The 25,440-nt window shown below is 44.0% G+C and overlaps 1 protein-coding gene and 1 pseudogene across 1 annotated transcript; both read left to right on the forward strand.

Annotated features, from left to right (window-relative positions):
- Nucleotides 1-1,342: 1,342 nt before the first annotated feature.
- LOC146853803 (olfactory receptor 5AP2-like) lies at nucleotides 1,343-19,511 on the forward strand. The gene is made up of 2 exons (XM_085650914.1): nucleotides 1,343-1,830; nucleotides 18,551-19,511. Exons 1-2 carry the CDS (start codon nucleotides 1,343-1,345, stop codon nucleotides 19,509-19,511), a joined length of 1,449 nt encoding a protein of 482 aa, XP_085507040.1.
- Nucleotides 19,511-20,305, forward strand: LOC146853804 (olfactory receptor 5A2-like; annotated as a pseudogene).
- Nucleotides 20,306-25,440: the final 5,135 nt, after the last annotated feature.

Below are 25,440 nucleotides of genomic sequence, written 5' to 3' on the forward strand. Positions count from 1 at the left end.
AGGACCAGCAGCCCCGAGATTGGAACCAGCTGTGTCCTCTTCCCATACTCCCGCCCTCTCGCCCTGATGCTATAAGACTGCTCATGGCCCCCGCTTCGCGGGTGCCGTTCGTGGAAGGAGTTTTAGCGTGTTCTATAAAGTACAACAGAGGGACCCTGAGTAAATAGATAAGCAAGGAAGGGCTCAGGGAAAGTAACAATTGAAAAACAAAACTTCCTACACTATATCACTTAAGTATAAGGCAATATGTCCATATAATTAAATGATACCCACAGCAAACGGTATATAAAACTGTATTATTTCATTTATTAATTATTTTTATCATTTTTTTTATATATAAATCATTTTTTTTGGAACAATTTTTGTGTTATAGTATATACATAGTGTGGTTTACATCAAACTGTAGAAGCACAATTTGTAATTAATTGTACAACCATTGTGCAAATAGCAAAACATCAATACCACATATAGACACACAATAAAAGACAATAAATCCACAACAATCAACAGTTAAAAATCATTGGTTGTAAATTATGACCATAGGACCAACGCCTACGCGCGTTTCGGAGCTCAAATAGGATCTAAACTGGCTCCTTCTTCAGGGCGTGTAACTGTGGTCTTTCAGAAGAGGAAAAAAGGCTTCAAGAACTAGTTTGATGTCCAGTACTCCTATATGTCAGTTAAACAGAAATCTTTTTTACAGCCGTAGATCTGTGGGTACAAAAAATCACAATGTACTTTTTAACTGCTGATTTTTAAATACCACGGAGTGCTGCCATTGGAGGTGTCGCCCAAATTGCCACTGGTGACTGTTGTTAGAGGGAAAGAGGCAAACAAGGGACTGCGAGGACCAGCAGCCCCGAGATTGGAACCAGCTGTGTCCTCTTCCCATACTCCCGCACTCTTGCCCTGACGCTATAAGACTGCTCACGGCCCCCGCTTCGCGGGACGTGCGCGGGCGCGCGACAGGGCGAAGCCCGGGCGAAGCCCGGGCCAAGGGCGGGCCCGTCTGAGCCCATCCGAGATCGTCTGAGAACGGAACGGGACCCTTCTCTAACACTTGTTGCTCAAGGGTTACAAACGGTCTACTGTGGGTAAGGTTTAGTCTCCTCTCTGTAACTGAGATTGCCGTCAGTGTATTTTGATTGTTAGTCTATCGCAACCAATGGATAAACATGCCAAAAGGGATGGTCCCACTATGCAATTGTCTGGGGGAGCTCTAATGGGAACTCTAGATAATTTTTTAGTGCGAGTGCAATCAGTGCTCGCTAAAGATATAGAACTAACTGAAAAAAGACTCTCACTAGACACCCTTTGTGACAAGAGGTCCTCTCTGGGAAGTATGGCCAATATAAGGTCACCATCACGTCGACAGTCAGTTATATCGGATTCATTGGGTTCAACATCGCCCCTGGTGGAGGAGCGTAATGAAGATATAATGATATGCTCTCCAACATTGATTGAAACTTCGAGTGAAATTGCTGATATCTTGAGTATTAGCAAAGCGGCCCCAAACCCGAAGCCTTTGTTAAGCATAAAGACCCGCTCTGCAAGTAACACAAAAACGGGCTCTGCTCACCAACAACTAGTTACAACTCTGGCAAAAAAACGTAGGGGAAATCAACGGACAGTCGTTGGGAAAAAAGTTAAGCCCGACCTTGTTTCTACTTTAAGGAAGGACACTGCACCCTGCCCAAAATCTATAATTACTGAAGTGAGGGCAAATCCATTATTGCCCTTGGGGAACAAGACTATGGAAGACACAGATTCATTGTTTTGGAACAAATTGGAAAGTACCTTAAAGAACTTATGTGAACCGATCTATGAAAGGTTGGGCTCCATAGAAAGTAGAAACTTGTATGTATGGAACTTTCACTTGCCTCGGCCCAACCACAGGGGCACAGACAGGGTCCTGGTTCTCAAAAGGAGTGTTCTAGTGTGACAGGCTAATGCTCTGAGATTTAGGGCCTCATGTAGGTAGCTAAATACCGGTCGGTAACGGCCGAAATTCGGTAAATATCCCGTTACCGCCCGGTATTTAGCTATTTGGGATGTAGGAGGCATAATTCAGGATTCGGTAAATTACCGAATCGGTAAATTACCGAATCGGTAAATACCGAATCGATAAATACCGAATCCTGAATGTAGGGAGCACTCTCAAGAGTGCAAATTAGAATTATGAATTCGTTATTGACCACCAAATACAGGTTGGTGATAAATAACGAATACCTTGCAAAACGCAATATTTTGCAGATGTATGAGTGCCATGTGGCAGACATACATGCCCTCAGGGCATGTATGTGCGCCACATGTTCACACATGCAAGAATCAGGGGTGCAACAGGGTGTCAATGTGACACCCTGCCACCCTTGTATATGCTCCCCCCATTACCGAATCGGTATTTACCGAATCGGTAATGGTAATGGTGACTGCCTTCCCCTTGATTCCTATGGGCCTCCAGGCACATAGGAATCAATGGGAAGGTATGACCCATTACCGAATCGGTAAATACCGATTCATATTTACCGATTTTTTCCGATTCGGTAAAATTTATCGAATGATTACCTACATCACATTTACCAATTCATAAATACCGAATCGGTAAAATTCGGTATTTATGAGTCGGTAAATGTGATGCTACCTACATATGGCCCTAAATCTCCCACTGTCGAACTAGCATGTGGTATTGTGAATAATAATCCCCCTATCCCCCAGGAGATTCAAGCCATCCCAGTTGTTGACAACCTACCAAGAGTTGATCATCCCCCATTACGTGAAGTGCCATATAGCTCCGGGGATGATAGAGTTAGAATTGACAAGCAGCCTATACCTACACAGCCCCTAGTACAGGCTTCGGCAGATTTAATTGATATACATCTCCCTCCCGAAGCAGCCCCTTACGTGGTGGTCTTGACAGGGGTTCCACCCCTGGCGAATGGAACAAGGGAATTATATAGGGACTTAAAGAATAAATGAATATTCTGGCTTAATGCCAAACGACCATTGCCGGCCCATATGTGCGCCGAAATCCTGTTTGCCAGAAGAGTTAATTGGGTAGGCAGGAGACCTAAGTCTATAAAGGGGGATTGCATCATTATTAATTTCAGGGACAGACACTGTGTGAAATATATTTGTTCTTGGCCCCAAGATGACCCTTCATCTCTAATAAGCACTATGCCACTGTCCTATTTTTACACTCCCATGTCTCTGCCCCCAGGAGGGCTATCACGTGGGGGATTTTTAATAAATGGACGCACTTTTAAGGACATCAGGTCCATTAATAGATTTGATGTGTTATCTGGGCTAGCGGACTGCGACTGACAGAATGTTAGAAGTGGTTATTTTAACCACGAAAAGTTATATGCAGTCCCAGGGACAGAGGAGGTTTCAAAGCAAGGAGTGCTGCTTTTAATGGACAGTAATAGTGGTGCCAATGGGTTTCCTGCTCCAACACACACTATTAGGGTGGGGGAATGGGGTCCACAGACAGTGCCTCATAGAGAAATGCTAAGTAAAGAGGTTCATTTATCTTATCCGCATGGTGTCGCTATTCCCTCGATACTAAACATTGAGAGCGTTGAAGGGACAAACAACGTTGTAGGTCACATATCATTTTTATCCTGGAATGTGGCGGGTGTGGGATCTAAATTATCATCATCCCTTTGGTCAGACTTTATCAGTGAGCACGATATCTGTCTCTTTCAGGAGACATGGTCAACAGAGCCTGTGTTCATGCTGGGCTATTTGAATTTTTATGTTCCAGCTGAGAAAAGGCCCAAAGGCCGGTCTGTGGGAGGCTTGGTCATTTGGATCAAACAGAGTCTTGAATGCAATATCCAACCTATCCCAACTTTGAATAACGACATCTTGGGGATTAGGTTGAATTTCCCGCTAAATTTTAAAATTGATATATATAATGTGTATGCTAGGGGCCTACCAGGTGGGAAAAAATCGAAGGTGGTATTAGCATTAGACACCCTTGTTGAAACTAGATCTATTGACGTGCTTCCACTGATTGCGGGTGATCGCAAGATTTGCTCTTAACTGAGGAGGAGGACCTCCGATGGGGGGTTCCACAGCTCGAGATAAAGACAGTTAATAAATGGCCTGAGGCGGCCCTGTTTTTGAAAGGGTTTTGCCTGGGTAACCAATTAAGGGCAGCTAACGGCAGAACCATATCAGATAAGATGCGCAGTAAAACTTATGATAATGGCACCAGGGCAAGTAATATAGATTACCTTTTGGTCCACCTGAGGATGTGGCATACTCTAGTGGACATGGTGGTCAAGCCTAGAATTGAAAGTGACCACAACCCACTAGTTGCTACTTTTAATCTGGGTTTGGGAGATAGAACGGATCGAGTTTCCGAAATGGCAGGACAAGCAGCTGCTTTATCAAATGATGAGCGCCACCTTAAGTGGTATAAAGTTGCTGAGCATCCTAGTATATTAGATAGCATTGAGTCTAATGTTGAAGAAGCGTTGATTTCAATGATGGCAGGTGGTACTACAAGTCAAGTTTTTAGTTTTGACTGAGAAAATACATGAAAACTTATTTGTTAAACTCAAATCTTACTTTTGTAGACCTTTCTCAGCAAAACAAGTTCTTAGAAGTAAACAGGAGGAATGGTTTAACGCCTCCTGTAAACAAGCCCGTGGAGATCTGGGCGTCGCTCTCAAATCAAAAGAACCAAGTATGATTAAAATAGCCCGTAATACTTACAGAAGGGCTCAATGGAAAGCAAAAAAAGAATGGGAAGTGAGCGAGTGGCAAGAGCTCAAGGCAGCATGTATTGATAAAAACCAGAAAAAGTTCTGGGATATTTTTAAATGGAAGAGGGGTGAGATTATTGACAGTCTGCACAATCACGTTCCTCAAAGCTCCTGGGTCGAATTTTTCAAGCCACAATACGCAAAAGGCGTCGAGGAAGTAAGCACGTTCTGCCAGGGGAAGGTGTTTAATAACAACCCTGTCTTTAGTCCTGAGGAGGTTGATAGGGCCTTGGATACGGTAACACAAGGACGCGCACCCGGTATGGATTGTATTCCTGCTGACGTATTCCTGCACGACAGGCAAAGATGGCGTTCATATATTACCTACTTAGCTAACGCTATAGCCCATGGAATGGCTATCCCACAATCTTGGAAAGGTGCCGAAATCGTCCCGATATATAAAAAAGGGGACAAATCGCTGGCTAGCAACTACAGACCCATTAGTCTGATTGACGCTATGCAAAAAATCATGGGCCGGCTGGTCTTGGGCAAAATCCAGACCTGGATGGAGGCTAGTAATGTCCTGAGTCCTCTCCAGGCTGGGTTTCGTCCTAAAACCAGCACTATAGACCAGGTCTTTAGGTTTATAGTCCTATACTGGAGGACAGTGGTCCTAGAAAAAGGGGTTTTGTACGCAGTGTTTGTTGACCTGCCGGCAGCCTTCGATCTAGTCCCACGTGAAAGGCTGTGGCGAGTACTGGAGGAGCTGGGGATGGCGCCGGAGTTGCTGGCATTGGTGGTCCGCTTGCATGAGGACAACTTTGCCCGGGTCCGGTGGGGACGGCAGGGAGAGGTTACGGAGTCTTTCCCCGTAGAGCGAGGAGTTCGGCAGGGTTGTGTTTTGGCACCGACCCTGTTTTCGCTCTTCGTGAACGGGGTGGCCGAGTTCCTCTCCCGAGTCCCCTCGGATGCTCCGGCTATGGCTGGTACTCGCGTCCCAGTCCTCATGTTCGCGGACGACACACTGCTGATTTCCAAAACTCCGAGTGGCCTGCAGCTTACCCTCCGGCGCTTCGAAGAATTTTGCCTGCTATGTGGCCTGGAAATAAACGTTGCCAAGACTAAGTTTATGGTCCTTAATGGTCCTAAACCGTGCAGGTCTTACAAACCTTATAAAGGAGTAATCCTTATGAATGGCTTTCCCTTGGAGCAGGTTGACGCATTCACTTATCTGGGAGTTACGTTACAAAAGAACATGTGTTGGAAAAGTCAAATAGATTTGTCTATATTGAAGTTCCAACAACAGACAGGCTTCCTTTTAAAAAGATTTAAAACCTCGCAGACACAACCAATTGGCCCACTTCTCGAGATCTACTCGATGAAGATTCGTAGCTCGTCTCTAGATGGGGCCGAGTTATGGGGGTATGGGAATAACCCAAAACACTTGAATGTAATGGAGAGCGAGTTTATCCGGAAAATCGTCGGGGTGCCACAAAGTACTCCTTTGTTACCACTTTTTTTGGGACCTTGGTCTGAAAACTCTATTAGATACAGCCAATCTGCGTCCTCTGTTGTACTGGCGTAGGGTGTGGACAACCCAGGAGCTCAAGCATTATGCTTTGGGCCTAAAGGAAATCATGGAAAAAGATTCCTTTCACAAAATTGACTGGTTGAGGTCTATAAAAATGTTACTACACAAACTGGGATGGGGAAATCTGTGGGATGATCCCGTAAATGCGATCTTTCCGTCAAAAGAAACTGTGAAGGCAAAATACTGGGAAATGATCGGGTTGGAATCATCTGTGAAGGGGTGTACATCCCACCTAACAGCTAGATTCTTAGAATTTAAGGCCTATCCCAGACAGGAATTGTATTGGGGCTTGATCGAAGTACCAATTGATCGCAAGCTCTACTTTCAGTTTAGGATAGGTACCCTCCCAATCCGCATATTTACATCTAAGTGGGCCAAAGGGTCTCAGGACAAATGCCCAAATTGCGGGGATATGACTGAAACTCTGAGCCATTTTGTGTTTTTTTGTCCCCTTTATGTCCTCCCACGGAAAAAATGGGTATTACCTGTTTGTCGGCTAATAGGAATCCGAAGGTATGAGGAAGCTTTAAGAATTTTATGTTCAGATCCGAGCCCGAAAATTGCTATAGCAATGGCAAAATACATAAAGTGGGCTTGGATAATACGATCCAGACAGACTATTGCTAAAGAGTCCATTGAATAGGCTCCCTAATTCATTTGTCTATGTAACCAATTATGTGTAGCATATTCCTAGTCAAGGATATTTTGTTGCCAAGACTGTTTATAGCAGACGAGGATTAAATATTGCTGAACAACTATGAAATAGTTTTACTCTTTTGTATTTTATTTATTAAATATGGTGAACATTATTGCTTTAGGCGCAAGTACAAATTTATATTGATTATCATGTCTTGTTTTAATTTGTACTGATGTAAAATGGTAATGTTTGTTACTTTTATGACTTAAATGTTGAAATAAAGTTTTTGAATTGAGTGAGGTGCAGCAAAATAAAGAAAGGTACAGAAAGAGGAAGAAAAGTACAGAAAGAAGCAAGAAAATTACAGAAAGAAGCAAGAGAGGTGCAAAAGTAACAAGTGAGGTGCAGAAAGAAGTAAGAGAGGTACAAATTAAGAAAGAGAGGTGCAAAAAGACACATGAGAAGTGCAGAAAGAGGCAACAGAGGTACAGAAAGAGGCAGGAGAATTGCAGAAAGAAGCAAGATAGATGCAGAATGAGGCAAGAGAACACAGAAAGAGGATGAAAGGGGCGAAAGAGGACTAAAGGTACAGAAAGAAGCAAGAGAAGTTCAGAAAGGAACAAGGGAAGTGCAGACAGAAGCAAGAGAGGTTCAGAAAGAGTAAGAAAGGTGATGAAAGAGGAAGAAATGTGCAGAAAGAGGAAGAAAGGCGCAGAAAGAGGAAGAAAGTTGTAAAAACAGAACTGCAATGAAGATGCAAGAAATGTACAGAAAGAGCCAAGAGAGGTGCAGAAAGAAGAGATGAGGTGCAGAAATAGGCAACTGAGGTACAGAAAGAGGAAAGACAGGTGCAGAACGAAGCAAGAGAGGGCCAGTAAAGAAAAAGCAAGAGACGTACAGAAAGAGGCAAGATAGGTGCAGAAAGAGGAAGAAAGGTGCAGAAAAAGACAAAACAGGTGCAGGAGGAGGCAAGAGAGGTACATAAATCGGTAAGAGAGGTACAGAATTTTGCAAGAGAGGTGCAGAAAGAGGCAAGAGAGGCACCGAAAGAAACAATAGAGGTATAGAAAGAGGTAAGAAAGGTACATGAATAGGAAGCAAGGTAAAGAAAGAAGCAAGAGAGGTACAGAAAGAGGCAAGAGGAGTGCAAAAAGAATCAAGAGACATACAGAAAATAATAAGAGAGGTGCAGAAAGAAGCAAGAGAGGTGCAGAAAGAAGAGAGTGAGGTGCAGAAAGAGGCAGTGAGGTACAGAAAGAAGTAAGAGAGGTGAAAAAATAAGAAAGAGAGGTGCAAAAAGACACATGGGAAGTGCAGAAAGAGGCAACAGAGGTGCAGAAAGAGGCAGGAGAAGTGCAGAAAGAAGCAAGAGGGGTGCAGACTGAGACAAGAGTACTCCAGAAAGAAGCAAGAGAATTACAGAAAGAGGATGAAAGGGGCAGAAAGAGGAATACAGGCATTGAAATAAGCAATAGAAGTGCTGAAAGGAGCTAGAGAGGTGCAGAAAGAGCACGAAAGGTGCAGAAAGAGGAAGAAACATCCAGAAAGAAGCAACAGAACAGCAATGAAGAAGCAAGAGAGGTACAGAAAGAAGCAAGATAGGTTCAGAAAGAAGAGAGTGAGGTGCAGAAATAGGCAAATGAGGTGCAGAAAGAAGCAGTGGAGGTGCGTAAAGAAGTAAGAGAGGTGCAGAAAGGGGAAGAAAGGTGCATAAAGAAGCACAAGAGAGTGCAGAAAGAAGATGAAAGGTTTAGAAAAAGACAAAACAGTTACAGGCGGAGGTAAGAGAGGTACAGAAAGAGGAAGGAGAGGAGCAGAAAGAGGCAAGAGAGGTGCAGGAAGAGGCAAGAGAGGTACAGAAAGAGGAAAGAGAAGTGCAGAAAGAAGCAAGACAGAAGCAGAAAGAGGAAATAGAGTCATAGAAAGAGACAAGAGAGGAACAGAAAGAAGCAAGAGAGATGCAGAAAGAGGCAGAAGGAATACACAAAGAAGCAAAAGATCTGCAGAAAGAGGAAGAACAGTGTAGACAGAGGAATAAAGGCACAGAAAGAAGCAAGTGAAGTGCAGAAAGAAGCAAGAGAGGTGCAGAAAGAGTAAGAAAGGTGCAGAAAGAGGCAAGAAAGGTGCATAAAGAGGAAAAGAGGTACAGAAAGGGGCAAGAGAGGTACAGAAAGATAGAGGATAAGTACAGAAAGAAGCAAGAGAGGTGCAGAAAGAGGCAAGAGACATGCAGAAAGAGGCAAGAGAGATGCAGAAAGAAGCAAGAGAGATACAGAAAGATGCAAGAGAGGTGCAGAAAGAAGAGGAAAGGTGGAGAAAGAGGAAGAATGGTACTGAAAGGTGCAGAAAGAGGAAGAAAGTCGCAGAAAGAGTAAGAAAGGTGTTTTAAATGCTTCACACTTCTGTCTCCTAAGTTATACCTGATTTCTCGTTGTCAGCTACCAACAGTTGAGCAAGGGGCTAATTTACTGAGACATTTACTAGACACTATACCGTGTTAGTGGCCTTATTATTAGTGGTATGTGCATACTTACCCATAATCTGCTTTCCAACACTTCTGTTATGCTACTTGCTTTTTTTTTTACCTCTGACAGATAACATAATTTAATATTGCCACTGGTATTCCAACCAGTGAGATGCAGGAACACAAAGATTTCACAAAATTCACTAGGCTACCTTAACTTGTCTGACTGATAGCCTTGATGTAGTATGCATCCTTTTAGGAATACATGTCCAATACATGTCACGGCATAATCATTTTCAGAGCTATGATTCAAATCTGTAAATGATTGTTAGTGTATGGATGTGTGTGGATGATTGTGTGTGTGAAAGCTGGATAGTTATACAGGAATTCCAGGCTATATGGTACAGAGGTTAGAGATACAAATTTGTGGGTGCTTCAATTCAGGGTCACATACAATTGAAGAATTGTTGCTGAAAGTTAGCACCCACATGTATGCAGTAGCATAACCTAGGGATCTCCCTATCTGATGATGTAAAGATTGCTAATGCAATACAATTCTGTTGCAAAATTTGATAAAGTACATATTTTAGTGTGCAGACAGACCTTTAAAAAACAAAGGGGCATATTATCAAGAGAGGCGATAAAATTATCAATGCTTTAGTAGCAGAAAATTGCTGCTAAAACAGCGATAATGGGCTTGATAATATGCTCTATGAAATACCAATTGAGGCTCAGGTTAGCTGTCCTTCACATCTAACATGGGCTTCAATTGGAATTCCATAGAGCATATTATCAAGCCCATTATCGCCGTTTTAGCAGCAGTTTTCTGCCGCTAAAGCGGCGATAATGTTATCTCCTGTCTTGATAATATGCCCCAAAATCTTTTGAGAGGAGGGAAGCCTTATGTTTAAATATTAAGTCAGTCACCACTAAGTCATCCTTTTAGCCCACAAGATAGGGTGCCTTTTAGATAAAAGTGAAACCTGTAAGATTTGAATGTTTGCATGTCCCTACAATGAATAGTATCCAAAAGTTATTTTAACTGTTAAAGCTGTAGCTATGAAGAGAAAGCTGAAGTAGTTAAAGTGCTAATTTTGTATATTTGATTTGGAAACATCTATGGAGGAAATATATATTCAATAAATCAATCAATCAATGAATTTGTAAAGCGCGCTACTCACCCGTAGGGTCTCAGGGTGCTGGGGGGAAGGGGATCCGCTACTGCTCGAAGAGCCAGGTCTTGAGCTGTTTCCTGAAGGAGAGATGGTTCTGGGTCAGTCGTAGGTGGGTGGGGAGGGAGTTCCATGTCTTGGCTTTAGAATTATTCAAAGAAGTTAAATAACTTACAATATTAAAAATAGGGGAAACCTGGAGAAAAGCAGTTTTTTATCCAAAAACACTCTTTAGCCCTCTCACTTCAGTTTCAGAGGAGGAGGGAGGTGGCCCTAGAACCGGATTAGAGTGGTTGAGTTGGAGCAAATTGCTCATTACCTTAAACAAATCCCTAAGTATGCTGCAGTGAGAAAAGCAGGATTTGGTTCAAAATTGGGAAAGTTTGAATTTGATAACTGTAGGAGAGTAGCATTGACTGCATAGTTGCCCCCAACTTTTTGCGGATGTTTTGACTGTTTTCTGCCTCTAGCCAGCCTGTGGCCCTGCTATCCAGGACCCCAGCCTACCTGCTTCCTCTCTAAACCGATGTGAGTACCCTAGGTACATACCAATTGGATACTGAGGACACCCTATGAGGTCCTTGTAAATGGTACCCTAGGTACCCAGGGCATGGGTCCCTCAGAGGCCTGTCTGATAGGGGGGCACAATCTTATGCAGGTTCCTATTTGTCAGGAGCTTTTTCTCTAACTCTAGTGGTATTATTACTGCCACCAGGGGTCCCTGGACCCCACTTTCTTGAAGCTTTCTGAAGCTCCAGGGACTCCCTGTCTAATGCTAGCTGTTCTCTACTGAGCTGAAGCTTGGCTTGCTCAAACTGGATCAGTCTGCATTTCCTCTCTTGGGAGGATTCTCTTCTCTGAGAAGAGGCAGAGGTCCTTTTGGATCTCTCAGAATGGGTAGACCCCACTGAGGGAGATCTGTTCCTTCTGTTTGGATCCACCACTCTCCCATTAGGGATGGAGGGAGTGCCCCTTGGGCCATCACCTCCATGTTGTGAGTGGTCTGGTTCATCCAGGTCAAGTTCATTTTCCTCTTCCTGGTCCTCATCAGAGTCCACCACTTGGGTGTCCTCTTCTGTGGGATGCCCACCGAACCTGTCTACCCCCTCAGACAGGAGAGTCTGCTTGAAGTCTGCAATGAGCAGGATTTCCCTGAGACGTTGAGTGTTGGCATATTTGGTTGTCTTCAGTTGTCTAGTAGTGCACATCTCCCTAAGCTCAGCAAAGGTGAATGTGTCATACTTGTCGACTGGGACCCTCTGTGGTCCTTCCAGGGCCTTATGGGCTCCTGAACCTAAATACATTTCTAGTGTAGTGGATTGTTGCATCTACCTACACTAGGTGTGGCCTACTGAACCCTTTCTTGAGTTGTAGTCAAGGTGTGCTAAGCCCTCTACACACAACTCCTACGTTCAGTAGAACTTATTGTATTCTAAGCTAAATTTATATGTACCTTTAGTACCAAAGTGGCTTTCACTTTAGAAATTCAATTTGTTATCTGGTAAAACAATGGCAAGCTTGAATCCAACCGCTGCACACCAATGTGAGAAGTTGGCCTGGCATATGCTGTCCACTAGTTATAGAGGACAACCTTTAAAGAAAGCTATCCTATTGGTAGCTGTGGAGAGCAGCCTTCAGGCTAAGTCTTGAAGGAGAGTTAAGCTTATTGTTTTACCATAGATAACCTCTTGAATGACCAAATGAAAGAGTAGTCCACACAGGTATATATTCAAAATATATGTATTTATTCTAAGAATAATCCCACTAGTCTCTTTATGAGGCTTGAGGTAAAGAAACAATTCAAACAAGCATTGATAGTTACAATAAATATCACTGGAATCATAGGGCCCAGGGGGGGACCAAACCATATATTTAAAAAGTGGTATAAGAACCACAACAATTCTACAGACAGTGCCTAGGACACTTAGGGTCGCTGGCCCCTTACGAAACCACCCAAGGTAGTGAGGGACGGGACCCACGGGAGACACGTGCAGTGGTATAAGCTACTGTCGTTGTTACAGGTGCACTGTCCCATGCACGTCTCCTTCCCTGTCCACCTTGATTTGAACACATATCAGCAGAAACAGAGTAAATGGTAATATAACACTGGTATCTTGTAGAAGGCATCCTGTTAATGTATGGATTTCTTCCATTTCAAATCATGGAATACCATCCTGTTCATATATGTGTTTACTGTAAATTATGTTCATGTATTATGTCATGTTCTTAAACTGTGGCTCTATCATGCCATAAGTAATAGAATAATGTGTAGTTATTCTGTGCAAACCTTGGGCCTGAAAGACAGTTGGGCCACACCAAGGACCACACCCAGTAATCCCTGCGCCTGAAAGACAGTTGGGCCACACCCGGGACCACACCCAGCACCTGCTTAGGAGCCTATTTAAACCACTCCTCTTCACTCTTCACTATTCAGTGCTTGGCCTCGTTGCTTCAACACACTTACCTGGCTGTAGTCTGGGTAAGGTGGTGCTTGCGCCCCTTACAGGGATATAGGTACCCTGTATCCCACTCAATGCAACACATATATCCTCATAGGTCACCCCTAAGGCAGGCCTTGCTAATCCTACAAGGCAGGGTGCTGAGATATGTGTGAGGGGGAACCCCTACCTGAGTAGGGCCCCTCTGCAACCTTCGTAAAACTAGTGCGAGGTTGTTTGTAGTGCAGCCATACCATATACTCTTGACCGCATTATAAGTAATCGCGATAGCGTGATAACTTGAGAGTGGCTGCACAGAACCATGTCGTATTTGGTGTCAAACAAGTAGGAATCATACCCCCAATCCAGCCATGGGAGTGAGGGCATGATTCCCCCCTGCTAGAGGGGCGATATGGGAAAAGCGGCAGAATTTAGACACCAATTTAAAAGTGCACACGTAGTACAAAATGGATGCTACCCGCCACCCACACGACTCTGGCTACCTGTTGCTGGGCAGAACTCCAGACACGGCAGCTGGACAATAGGGATCTTGTTGCAGGGAGGTGCTCCCACCTCCCCAGACAGACTATGTGGATTGGAACTGGGTGGGTGCACCATAGGATGTCTTTCAAACTTGCACGTAGGCTTCTCCAGTGCCTACTTCTGCATACACCGCCTCAAACCGGTTCAGGGGCATCTTGTATCCTGCCCAGGCGGGAAAACACACAAAGGGGAGAGGGTGTAGCCACCCTTTCCTGCCTGAACTCTCATTGGTGGGCTCTGATTTAGACACTCCCCTAATCCTTGGATAAAGGTGGGTGCAGGGTCCCCAGAGCCTCAGATTAATCTTGGACTTCACAGACTTGAACCTTTGACTTGCTGCCGCACAGCTGAATGAAGAAATCTCCCTTGGGGTAAAGGAGTTACCCCCCTGCTTGGCAGGCACCTGAAACACTGCAAGTGACCTGGTTGGAACTTCGCTGCTCCTACGGACATCGACAACTCATACCTACCTTGAGGTGGGTTTCCAAGCATCCCAGAGGCCAGTGAGTGTGCACAGCAAAGCTCAGCCCCGTGGGCGCCGAGATCCCCAATACCCCAGGACACCGGTCACCTCTTGCACAGCACACGAACCCGACAAGGGGGGGAAGTTGTGATTTGGTCCATTTTTGAGCCAACCTCTCAGCATCATCTGTGCCAAAGATCGACGCCCTAGCCTGCTCCGGCGACCCGTGGGCGCATCTTTACGCACGCCAAATTGCTGCCTCCCGCGGTCCCTTGTCTCTCGACTGGTGGGCCCTAGCGGAGGTCAATCTTTACTTCCAAGAGTTCCTCTGGTTGCTCCAGGCCTGCTCTTCAGTCTCCTTGCTGGAGACCTCGCTCAGACCTTGTGGGTCTACACCAGTAGCTGCTATGTGATTCTTGCATGGGTTGCGGTTGCCAAGGCCTAGTGGATCCAATCTAGGCCTGGGCGGTAAATTCCGTTCCGCTCGCGGAATTTGCGGAATTTGCGTAATTTCGCGTTCCGCGGAGAACGCGAAATTGCTCAGAAGTGTGCTTTCCGCGATTTCGCGAAATTTTTGCTTGTTCGCGTTCTCAAAATGCGTGTTCGCGAGATATTTCTCCCCGAGCACGCAAACAGCAATTGTGAACAGGAAAAAAGCCTCGCGAACAAGCAATTCCGCGTGTTCGCGGAATTTCTGCGTGTTCGCGGAGATTTTTTACCGTTTCGCGGAGATTTGCGTAACGCAATTCCGCAAATTCCGCCCACCCCTAATCCAATCCAGACACTAACACTGCGGCGACCCTCATCCTCCGTGGCACAGTCACCATCTAGAAGCTGGCCTTCCTTGAAGCCTCCTGGAGCCCGTGGCTGCTGATCCAAGCTACCCATCTTCCACCTGGAAGCACCGGACATTGAAGGGCTCTTTCTGCTGAGCCCCCTGGTCACTGTGCCATGACCCAGACTCTGTCCCCTCTGCTTTCAGGTCCTTCTCTTCAAGATCTACATCTTCAATCTTCACGACATCGACGACGCTTCTTGCTAGCAGCAGTTCTTCACGTTTTTCCATTGAAAATCAGCCCGCGACCTGACATCGAAAATGACCTATGCACCCGGCTTCCCTCGGGCAGGTAACAGTGGTACCTCGGTAGTCTTGTGGGTGTGGGCCCTTCAAAAGCTTAACTCTAAACTCTTGAACTTGAACTCCTGCTAGAAGTATTTTAAATCTTGTAAATTTCAACCGCGACATTCTCAATAGGCTTTAATAGAGATCCTGACAGTAGCTTATACCACTGCACGCGTCTCCCGTGGGTCCCCTTCCTCACTTCCTTGGGTGGTTTCGTAAGGGGCCAGCGACCCTAAGTGCCCCAGGCACTGTCTGTAGAATTGTTGTGGTTCTTATACCACTTTTTTAATATATGGTTTGGTCCCCCCCCCCGGGCCCTATGATTCCAGTGCTATTTATTGTAACTATCAATGCTTGTTTGAATGGTATCTTTACCTCCAGCCTCATAAAGAGACTAGTGGGATTATTCTTAGAATAAATACATATATTTTGAATATATACCTGTGTGGACTACGCTTTCATTTGGTCATTCAATAGGTTATCTATGGTAAAACAATAAGCTTAACACTCCTTCAAGACTTAGCCTGAAGGCTGCTCTCCACAGCTACCACTAGGATAGCTTTCTTTAAAGGTTGTCTTTTAACCTATCACCTTAAGATCCGAATTGGACTGGTGCAAGGTGTCCTCTATAACTAGTGGACAGCATATGCCAGGCCAACTTCTCACAATAACCTTATGCTCATTGGTCAAGGAGTATTCAGGAGTCATCCACAACAACTGACTAGTAAATTGAACAAAAATAGCACCTCACTGCCTTCTCCTGAGAACACTGCCTGGTTCTGTGGTGGACCTGCTGTCTGTAACCTGTAAGGAGAACTGAAGGGCTGGACCTGCTCCCACTTGTATGCCGGACTAACAGAGGCACTCCAAGGGTCAGATGGCTGATCTCCTGTGTGGTTGAAGGGACATAACATGCTGTAAGGATTTTTTTTCCTTTTGTGACCAGTGAACCAGTTACAACTAAACTGGACTGGACCTTGCTGGTGGCCTCTGCAGGAGATTGTCCTGGCCCCCTAAGTGCTGTTTCTGATTTCCTGGAAATATTTGAAGTGACAGAGAGGAACTGCCCCAGGAAATCTGAAAAGTTGGGATTTAAAAAAAGTTTTGGACTCCCGAGACCTCTTGAGCTTTAGAGATACCTTGCATCAAAGGTGTCTGATTTCAGAAGGACATTGGATATAGCTTCAGGCCTGGCCTGCTGGAAGATTTGCAGCTACAAAATTAGACTAATTCTGAAGGTAGGAATCTTTACCCGGCAAAGGTTGTCAAAACCACAGGAACTCATCCGGATCTGGCCGATGCTCAAAGGGGTCCACCCCTAGACATCCCCAACTCCAACACCTGTGTTACAGAGTATTGAGGCGATCGAGTAAGGGAAAGGAATTAGGGTGGGAACAGCCAGGAAAGGGAAACCTGTAATCAAGAAACACATTGATTAATACCTGTCTATGATAATGGCTACTCTCAAAAGGTCTCACTAGAGGGGAACAAGTACCTGTAACACAAGCTCCACCAGCCTCTGTGTTCCTGTTAGACCTCACTATCTCGGGTACGATTTGTCTCGCACAGGAGGAGGATTCACCTATAACACAAAGCACACAGATTATTCCACATCCACCACTCATGCAAGTCTTATCTAATTTCTCCCATTACTCATACATACCCTGGTTGTTTCAATGCCTTTCAATAATCATAATCTAGCCAAAACCAATTGCACTATTAGCCTGAACTTGTGAAATCCGAATCCAATATAATTAGCAAAGGTTCCGGTGTAATCTCCTTCAAAAATTAAATAAATGGCATCTGAATACCACTTACACGTAGCACAGTTAAATGCCACAAGCAGTCACACTGCTAAGGACGGGAGCGTGTTAAAAGTCACCACAACGCTCACCCGTCTAAACGATCTGTTGCTTTAGGAACCCTTGAAGGTACGGCACAGTCTTACTGGGAATAGCAGTCTTCAGAAGCATCCACACCTCTCACAACATAACGCCTCCAATGGTGCTCGGAATTCAGGCACTGCAAACTCCGGTACAGAGAGGGACCGAGAGTCCGCTAAGAAACAAAGAACGGCTTGCAAAGTTCAAAACGGCAGCCTAGGAGGAGAGAGAAGATTTGCCCCTTGCTTCAGGACAAACGGGTTCCCCCCCACGTCTACAGAATTACGCACGCTATGTGATACGCGCTACCTCTTCAAATACCATGTGACTCCTCCCATCATGGCATTCTGGGACATGTAGTCCTGTGTGATTGAAACAGGAACAAAAGATGGTCCGTAGAGCAGGCGTGCAATGTCACACCCTGACAAGGGTGGGAAGTATCTTCCAGACAAAAGAACTTTGGCAGCCGCGAAAGTTACATTTTCTGAGACTGAGCTTTTCCCACCCAACCCACTGGCTTTAGTGGGACCTCATCTACCCATTTTGTGAGTTTGAAGGGGCTTTGTGGGATACCGCCGTCAAATAAGTGAGAAGGTAAAAACTTTGACCTGTTTCTTGTAGCCGACCTCTGCTACATCATGGTAGGCCTGAATTGTACCTATGCCCCAGTCAAAGGTGAACAGTGATTTCTCGCTGTTTTATTTTTTCTTGGTGCTTTTTGCCTTTCAAAATTCCAAATTCATATCTCCAGTCCCCCTTATTAGATTTTGGTGTGATCTTTCTTATTAAATGTTTCTTAATTCCTTTAAAAATGGGCATTTTCATCAAAAAGTCCTATTCTGTAACTTTGCCTGGGCAATCTTTGACAAGGACAAGTTAGGTTTAGGCAAACAGCAAGACATACCAAGCAGGGTACTCCAGGAGCCATAATAGTGAGGTCAGTTATCCCAGCAGTCCCTATCTGTCGCATTGGTCTTGTTTGGCCACTTGTCCCAAAGTGCCAAGGTCAGTGAAGCCATTTTATTCATGATAGGGCCATTTGCATCACAGAAAATCAGCCATCAAATGGCCACAGCAGCACCTCATGCCGTCTCTTTGCTTGGATTTGCAAACAAAGAGATAGACATTTGAGATTATGGGTGCCACATCTCCCCTCTACATGTGGCTCCTGAGAGTCTGGAATGCCATGGATGTGGTGACAGGAGACGGCATGCGGGGCTAGGATTTGGAATTTAAAGTTAGCAAGGATTATAAATGCCTTTGACAATGAATAAAGTTAAAAGACATATATCAGTCAATGTAACAGACTACTAGACCATTAAGTGCCTCAACAGCAAAGTGTTAATTAATTACATCTTATGATTCAATTTTGTCACCTTGCATATTAACTAATAATTTCTAAAATCTACAATTTGTTGGAATTAGATATATGTTTTATACATACTTAATGTGATGAATGTTTATAAAATGTCATTATTTGTTAAATACCACAACTTAAAAAAAGATCTTTTTCCTTTCCTTCAGATCGAAGTTGTTGTCCATAGTCCTGAATTCAGTAAATGGAAGCAGTGTGACAGAGTTCATTCTGTTAGGACTCTCAGATGATCCAAGCCTGCAAGTGATTCTCTTCATTTTGTTCCTATTACTCTATATCTTCACCTTTCTGGGTAATTTCATCACCGTGGTCATTGTTTTGTGCAGCTCTAATCTACAAACACCCATGTACTTCTTTCTTGGTCAGCTATCCTTCTTGGATCTTTCTTTCTCTAATGTTTTCTCACCCAAGATTTTGGCTGACCTCGTTAGTAAGAAGAAAACAATCTCTTTATATGGCTGCTTTACTCAAGTGTACTTCTTTGCTTCTTGTGCCAGTACGGAGTTCTTCCTCTTGGCGGTGATGGCCTACGACCGGTATGTGGCAATATGTAGCCCTCTGCTATATACAGTCATCATGAGGAAAAGTATCTGTGTGCGCTTGGCTTCTGCATCATATATAGGTGGCTTTCTACACTCTCTGATTCATGTAGGATGTTTGTTTCGTTTATCTTTTTGTGGTCCTGATGTCATTAACCACTTTGGCTGCGATTACCCTGTGCTCCTGAAGCTGTCCTGCACTGACATCTTAATAAATGACTTGGTACGCTTTGGATTATCTGCTTTAGTAGTTGCAAGCTCCCTCTTTGTTATTGTTGTGTCCTACTCCCACATTGTTGCTACAATCCTCAGGATCCGCACCACAGCAGGTAGGCGCCGGGCAGCCTCCACCTGCATCTCACACTTCACTTCTGTCTTTCTCTTCTGTGGCAGCTGTTTTTTCATGGAGATGCTCCCCAATTCAAGCTCTTCAGAACAGCAGTATAAAGGAATTGCACTGATCCCTACTCTCATAATTCCTGCCCTGAACCCTCTGATTTACAGTCTGAGAAACAATGAAGTGAAAGAGGCTTTGAGAAAGATATTGTACCAGAAAACAGATTTTCATTAATGAGTGCTACTGTGGCCTTTCAAAATAGTGTAAAGAATACAAATGGAGAGCTGAAAATGTATGACTTCATCACCGTGGTCATTGTTTTGTGCAGCTCTAATCTACAAACACCCATATACTTCTTTCTTGCTCAGCTCTCCTTCTTGGATCTTTCTTTCTCTAATGTTTTCTCACCCACGATTTAGGCTGACCTCGTTAATAATAAGAAAACAATCTCGTTATATGGCTGCTTTACTCAAGTGTACTTCTTTGCTTCTTGTGCCAGTACCGAGTTCTTCCTCTTGGCGGTGATGGCCTGCGACCGGTATGTGGCAATATGTAGCCCTCTGCTATATACAGTCATGATGAGGAAAAGTCTCTACGTCCGCTTGGCTTCTGCATCATATATAGGTGGCTTTCTATACTCTCTGATTCATGTAGGATGTTTGTTTCGTTTATCTTTTTGTGGTCCTGATGTAATAAACCACTTTGGTTGTGATTACCCTGTTCTCCTGAAGCTGTCCTGCACTGACATATTAATAAGTGACTTGGTACGCTTTGGATTATCTGCTTTAGTAGTTGCAAGCTCCCTCTTTGTTATTGTTGTGTCCTACTCCCACATTGTTGCTACAATCCTCAGAATCCGCACCACAGCAGGGAGGCGCTGGGCTGCCTCAACCTGCATCTCACACTTCACTTCTGTCTTTCTCTTCTTTGGCAGCTGTTTTTTCATGGAGATGCTCCCCAATTCAAGCTCTTCAGAACAGCAGTATAAAGGAATAGCTCTGATCCCTTTACAGTTTGAGAAAAAATGAAGTGAAAGATTCTTTGAGAAAGATATTGTACCAGATAACAGATTTTCAGTAATGAGTGCTACTGTGGCCTTTCAAAATAGTGTAAAGAAAACAACTGGAGAGCTGAAAATGTAATTTCGAAAAGTAATTAGTGAATCTTTGACAATTTCATAAAATTCACAAACTCAGACCCGGTAGAATGGGGTAAAACACACATTTAAATACCCAGTATTTGAGGGTCTAGGTACTTAATTCCAGTTCATGGAAGGACACCAGTGACTCCCAGAAATTGGTTTGGGGATGCCTGTCAGAACCTGATATCCTCTTGCAATCTCATAATAAGAGCCTTCATTTGTGCCTGTTCATACATCATCTCTTTCTGTTAGTTACTTTATTTGTATTTATAATAAACTCATAGCTGTCCTAAAAATTCCCATTTTTTTGCTGTGATTCAATAGGGATGTTATTTACCATCTCATATATATACTGTTACCAGGAGTGGTAAATACCTCTTAGTCCAAGCTTTGACTTAGGTAAAAAAAGGCATAACAAGCAAAATAATGGTTTACTCTACCAAATTGTGCAAGATTGCCTTTTTCTGTCCATTATCTTCAGATACATTTCAGCAGGTGTGACCTGTCCGGATTTGCCACAGTAAAAGTGGTGGGATGCAGCGTTTACATCAGAACTCCCAAAATATTAGAAATGAGGCATTGTGGTCCTAGTGTGCAGCATAGTCCATAAGTGTGGAGAGAGAGAGAGAGAGACAGTGAGTGTGTGGTTGTGTGTGTGTGTGTGTGTGTGTGTGTGTGGGTGTGGATGTGGGTATGGTTGTGGGTGTGGTTGTGGGTGTGGTTGTGGGTGCAGGTGTGTGTGTGGATGTGTGGTTGTGTGTGTTGTGTGTGTGGTTGGGTGTGTGCGGTTGGGTGTGGTTGTGTGTGTGTGTGTGGTTGTGTGTATGGCTGTGTGTGTGTGGTTGTGTGTGTAGTTGTGTGTGTAGTTGTGTGTGTGGTTGTGTGTGTGGTTGTGTGTGGGAGCAGTTCTGGTTGTGGGTGAGTGTGTGGATGTGTGGTTGTATGTGGTTGTGTGTGGTAGTGTGTGTGTGGTTGTGGTTGTGTGTGTGGTTGTGGTTGTGTGTGTGGTTGTGGTTGTGTGTGTGTGTGGTTGTGTGTGTGGTTGTATGTGTGGTTGTGTGGGTGGTTGTGTGTGTGGTTGTGTGTGTGTGGTTGTGTGTGTGTAGTTGTGTGTGGTTGTGGTTGTATGTGTGGTTGTATGTGGGGTTGTCTGTGCGGTTGTGTGGGTGGTTGTGTGTGGGGTTGTGTGTGTGGTTGTGTGTATGTGGTTGTGTGTGTATGTGGTTGTGTGTGTATGTGGTTGTGCGTGTGGTTGTGCGTGTGGTTGTGCGTGTGGTTGTATGTGTGGTTGTGTGTATGGTTGTGTGCTTGGTTGTGTGTGTGTGGTTGAGTGTGTGGTTGAGTGTGTGGTTTTGTGTGTGGTTGTGTGTGTGATTGTGGTTGTGCGTGTGTGGTTGTGTGTGTGTGTGTGGTTGTGTGTGTGATTGTGTGTGTGTGGTTGTAGTTGTGTGTGGGTGGTTGTGTGTGTGATTGTGGTTGTGTGTGGTTGTGTGTGTGTGGTTGTGTGTGTGGTTGTGTGTGGTTGTGTGTGGTTGTGTGTGTGTGGTTGTGTGCATGTGGTTGTGTGTGTGTGGTTGTATGCATCTGGTTGTGTGTGTGTGGTTGTGTGAGTGTGGTTGTGTGTGTGGTTGTGTATGTGGTTGTGTGGGTGGTTGTGTGTGTGGTTGTGTGCATGGTTGTGTGTGTGTGGTTGTGTGTGTGTGGTTGTGTGTGTGTGGTTGTGTGTGTGATTGTGTGTGTGTGTGTGTGTGTGTGCGTGTGTGGGTGGGTGTGTGTGTGTGTGTTGGAAGTATGGCAAAAGAGACACTCTGAGTCCCCCTTCCTGTTTTTTGCTCTGTCTCTGAGTCTTCATGATGCACTCCTATGGTATTCTGCTCTTCTTCATGTTTAGTCTTTCTTTTGTATTCTGTGCCCTGCTGCTCAGCCATTGTATGAGTGATTTCATGGAATGTTCCTGTGTGTCTGATTGAGTGAAATGTTTTTAGTGTATGTGGACTGAGCAGCTGGGATGCTGTTTCCGGTGGGGCTTCTTCTACGGCCATTGCTACAACTACTTTATTTACTACTATTCCTGTAACCTAAGATACCTACTTTAATCTAAAGAATAAACTACCTTTTGGATTCACTATCATCTCTGCCTACCCTCCTTCTTATATTATTACACTGGTGAAAAGAACCTACAGTGCAGGAAAGGTCACTTCTGAAACTTAAGAGAGTGAAGATTGCTGAAACAAGGGAGAGAAGCCTGCTAAGAAGAAATATGCCTGGAAGACACACTGGTGTCTGTTTCCATCTGACATCCTCAGCCCAGGGCACTTTCTTCATACAGGGAATTGAGAAGCCATTTCTGCAAGTGCAGTGTACTTCCTACTCATCTTCGTCACAAGTGAGTGTTGGACTATTAAGATCTTCGACCTGTGTGCTGTCTGCTGTCCTAGAGCGACCCCTGCTCATTTGTGCACATGTGGATGTACTAATCTGTTTTTGAAATGTATTCATGAACCTTTGAGCTGTGAGTACTTTTGGCACATCTCTGAGCACTATGGGGTGCAGTGGAGTGCATGTTCTTGAGTGTGTTGAAAAGGCAGCGAGGTATGGGAACTCATATAACATTTCATTGGTCACATTGTGTCCCTGGTGAGAGCGTCGGTAGCGTTGCAGGGCGACTTTGGTGAAATTAAATTACTGCTGTTGATATTCTCTATCATGAGAGCGAGAGAGCATCACGAGTGAGGAAGTTCATGTTATAATGAACATCATGTTCCTCCATTTGAATCTACACAACTCGTGCACGAGCTTCGCACCCGGAGCCTTCAGAAGCAGTGTAGGATTTGGACTGATCGGTTGGTTCTTGTGTTCTTGGTGTGCAGCTGTTACATGTGAAGCATTTCTGACGCAAGTGCATTTGCATATAGACCTTTATGTACATGTGCTATACCTACACACTGTGCATGACGTCATTTGTGGAGGTCAGATTGCTTACAACTACTTCCACTTCCTTTGAGGACCATTTTGCCGGATTTGGATGATTTAAGCTGTCGTGTTTACGGAGTAATACGTTTCTATGTCTGATTCGCACTCAATATTTGGAATTTATTTTTCATTATGGCGTACTGGCATGGATTATTCTGGCTTCTAATCTTAAATACACACAGCGCAGGACAGCAGGAATCTCAACACCATTGTGAGATCGTGGAACATTTTCATTTGTACTCCAGGATTATGCACTTACTGTTGTTTGATAACCTTTTTTATTCCCAACAGGTGGCTACTCGGGTACAAAGTTTGTGTACCAGTGTCATTGTCACCTATTTTATTGACTTGCCTGATTGATTGCATTGATCATTTCTTTCTACTTTTGAAAGTAGCAATATTTTGATGGTGAGGCATGCAAAATGTAACCAATACTATTTTGCCAATCTGAATTTTAAATGTGCATTTAAGTATGTTTGCTGTTAGTTTTGCTGCCTACCTGTAACTGTTTTTACCATTCTTGATCTGTTCCTGCATTTATTTGAAAGCATTCCCGTCATGGTGATAGCCTGCATGTTTTGGCTTGGCTGTCATTTTACTTATTTTCCTGCTTGCTTATTTTGGGCAAGTTTTTTTCCTATGCTGATTTATGTCATTATGTTTTGGCCTTACTGTATTACTAGGTGCTCTGTGTGAAATGAATGAACGTGTTTAGTTCTGTACCGTCCACAAATGTTGCTTGAAGGCAAACTTTACGTACTTGCAAGAGTACTGGATGTTGCCTGGTCTTCTGATTCACTCATGATGTTGGAAGATTTTGACCCTTATTTAATTACATGTTATGGTGGTGAGCATGATCTTGAACTCAAACCGATTTTGTTCAGGCTTATTGAGACTTCAATCTTTACTTGGATTGCCTATGGTGCTGTTGCTGGTGTTCAGGTTGATTTCCCAAATATTACTTACTTACTGTGTTGATGGTGTTGGTTTGTGTTGTTGCTGTTGTTTCTAAACTGTGGTTGGTGAGGTGAATTGAAACTCCAAACCTTTCTTGAACTTACTGATAGTGAGCAGGTTGATTAGCTCAAATAACTTGTATGGGGCATCTATGACCGCCAACCTTATATACATTCTGTTTTATGAGCATTTTTGTTGAGCTCAAACCTTTTCTGATGGGGACAATGTGCCTTGCATGTATTTTCAGATGGTGGGATTTTTCTCTGTTGTGTCCAAAACGTTTCTAATTGGTGGTGGGCTTTACTTTACTTGAATGCTCAAACCATATTGAGGGGGCATTTTGGCCCCTGAATGTTAAAGTGAGTTTTGACATGCAGTTTTTTGCGTAATTCTTTCATGGTGATGGGTCACTTTCGTGGGCTCAAACCTATTTGCAGGGTTATGTTCCTACCTCTTTGCATGTACTTGTGATGAGCATTTGCGCCCAAAATTATTATTAGTTTACTTTTTACTGAGTGAATCTTTGGCACTGTGGTTCTGGACCACTCTTTACCTGGGCATATGGGTGTGTGTGTGTTGTTGTGTGTTCTTTCTTATACCATTCTTTACCAGGTCTTTATGTTGCTTCTTTTGGGGCACATTTATTTTTCATTTTATGAAGAGGAGAGTGCGTGTTGCATTTGTGGTATTTCGTTCTGTATTTCCTCTCTCTTTACTTAGTTATTTTTATTTCCATCTTATATGCTCCATTGTTTGTTATTTTCTCCATAAGGGAGGGAGGTTTGTGGTATCCTGCTCTTCTTGATGTTTAGTCCTTCCTTAGTATTCTGTGCCCTGCTGCTCAGCCTTTGTGTGAGTGATGTCATAGAATGTTCCTGTGTGTCTGGTTAAGTGAAAAGTCAGTTGGTGTATATGGGCTTAGCAGCTGGGATGTTGCTCCCGGTGGGGCTTCTGCAATGGCTACCGCTACAACTACCATATTTACTACTATTCCTGTAACCTAAGAGGCCTACTTTAATCTCAAGAATAAACTACCATTTGAATTCACCATCATCTCTGCCAACCCTCTTTCTTACGTTATGACAACACCTC

The sequence above is a fragment of the Triturus cristatus genome, chromosome 4_1 (assembly GCF_964204655.1).
Source record: "Triturus cristatus chromosome 4_1, aTriCri1.1, whole genome shotgun sequence".
Lineage (NCBI taxonomy): Eukaryota > Metazoa > Chordata > Amphibia > Caudata > Salamandridae > Triturus > Triturus cristatus.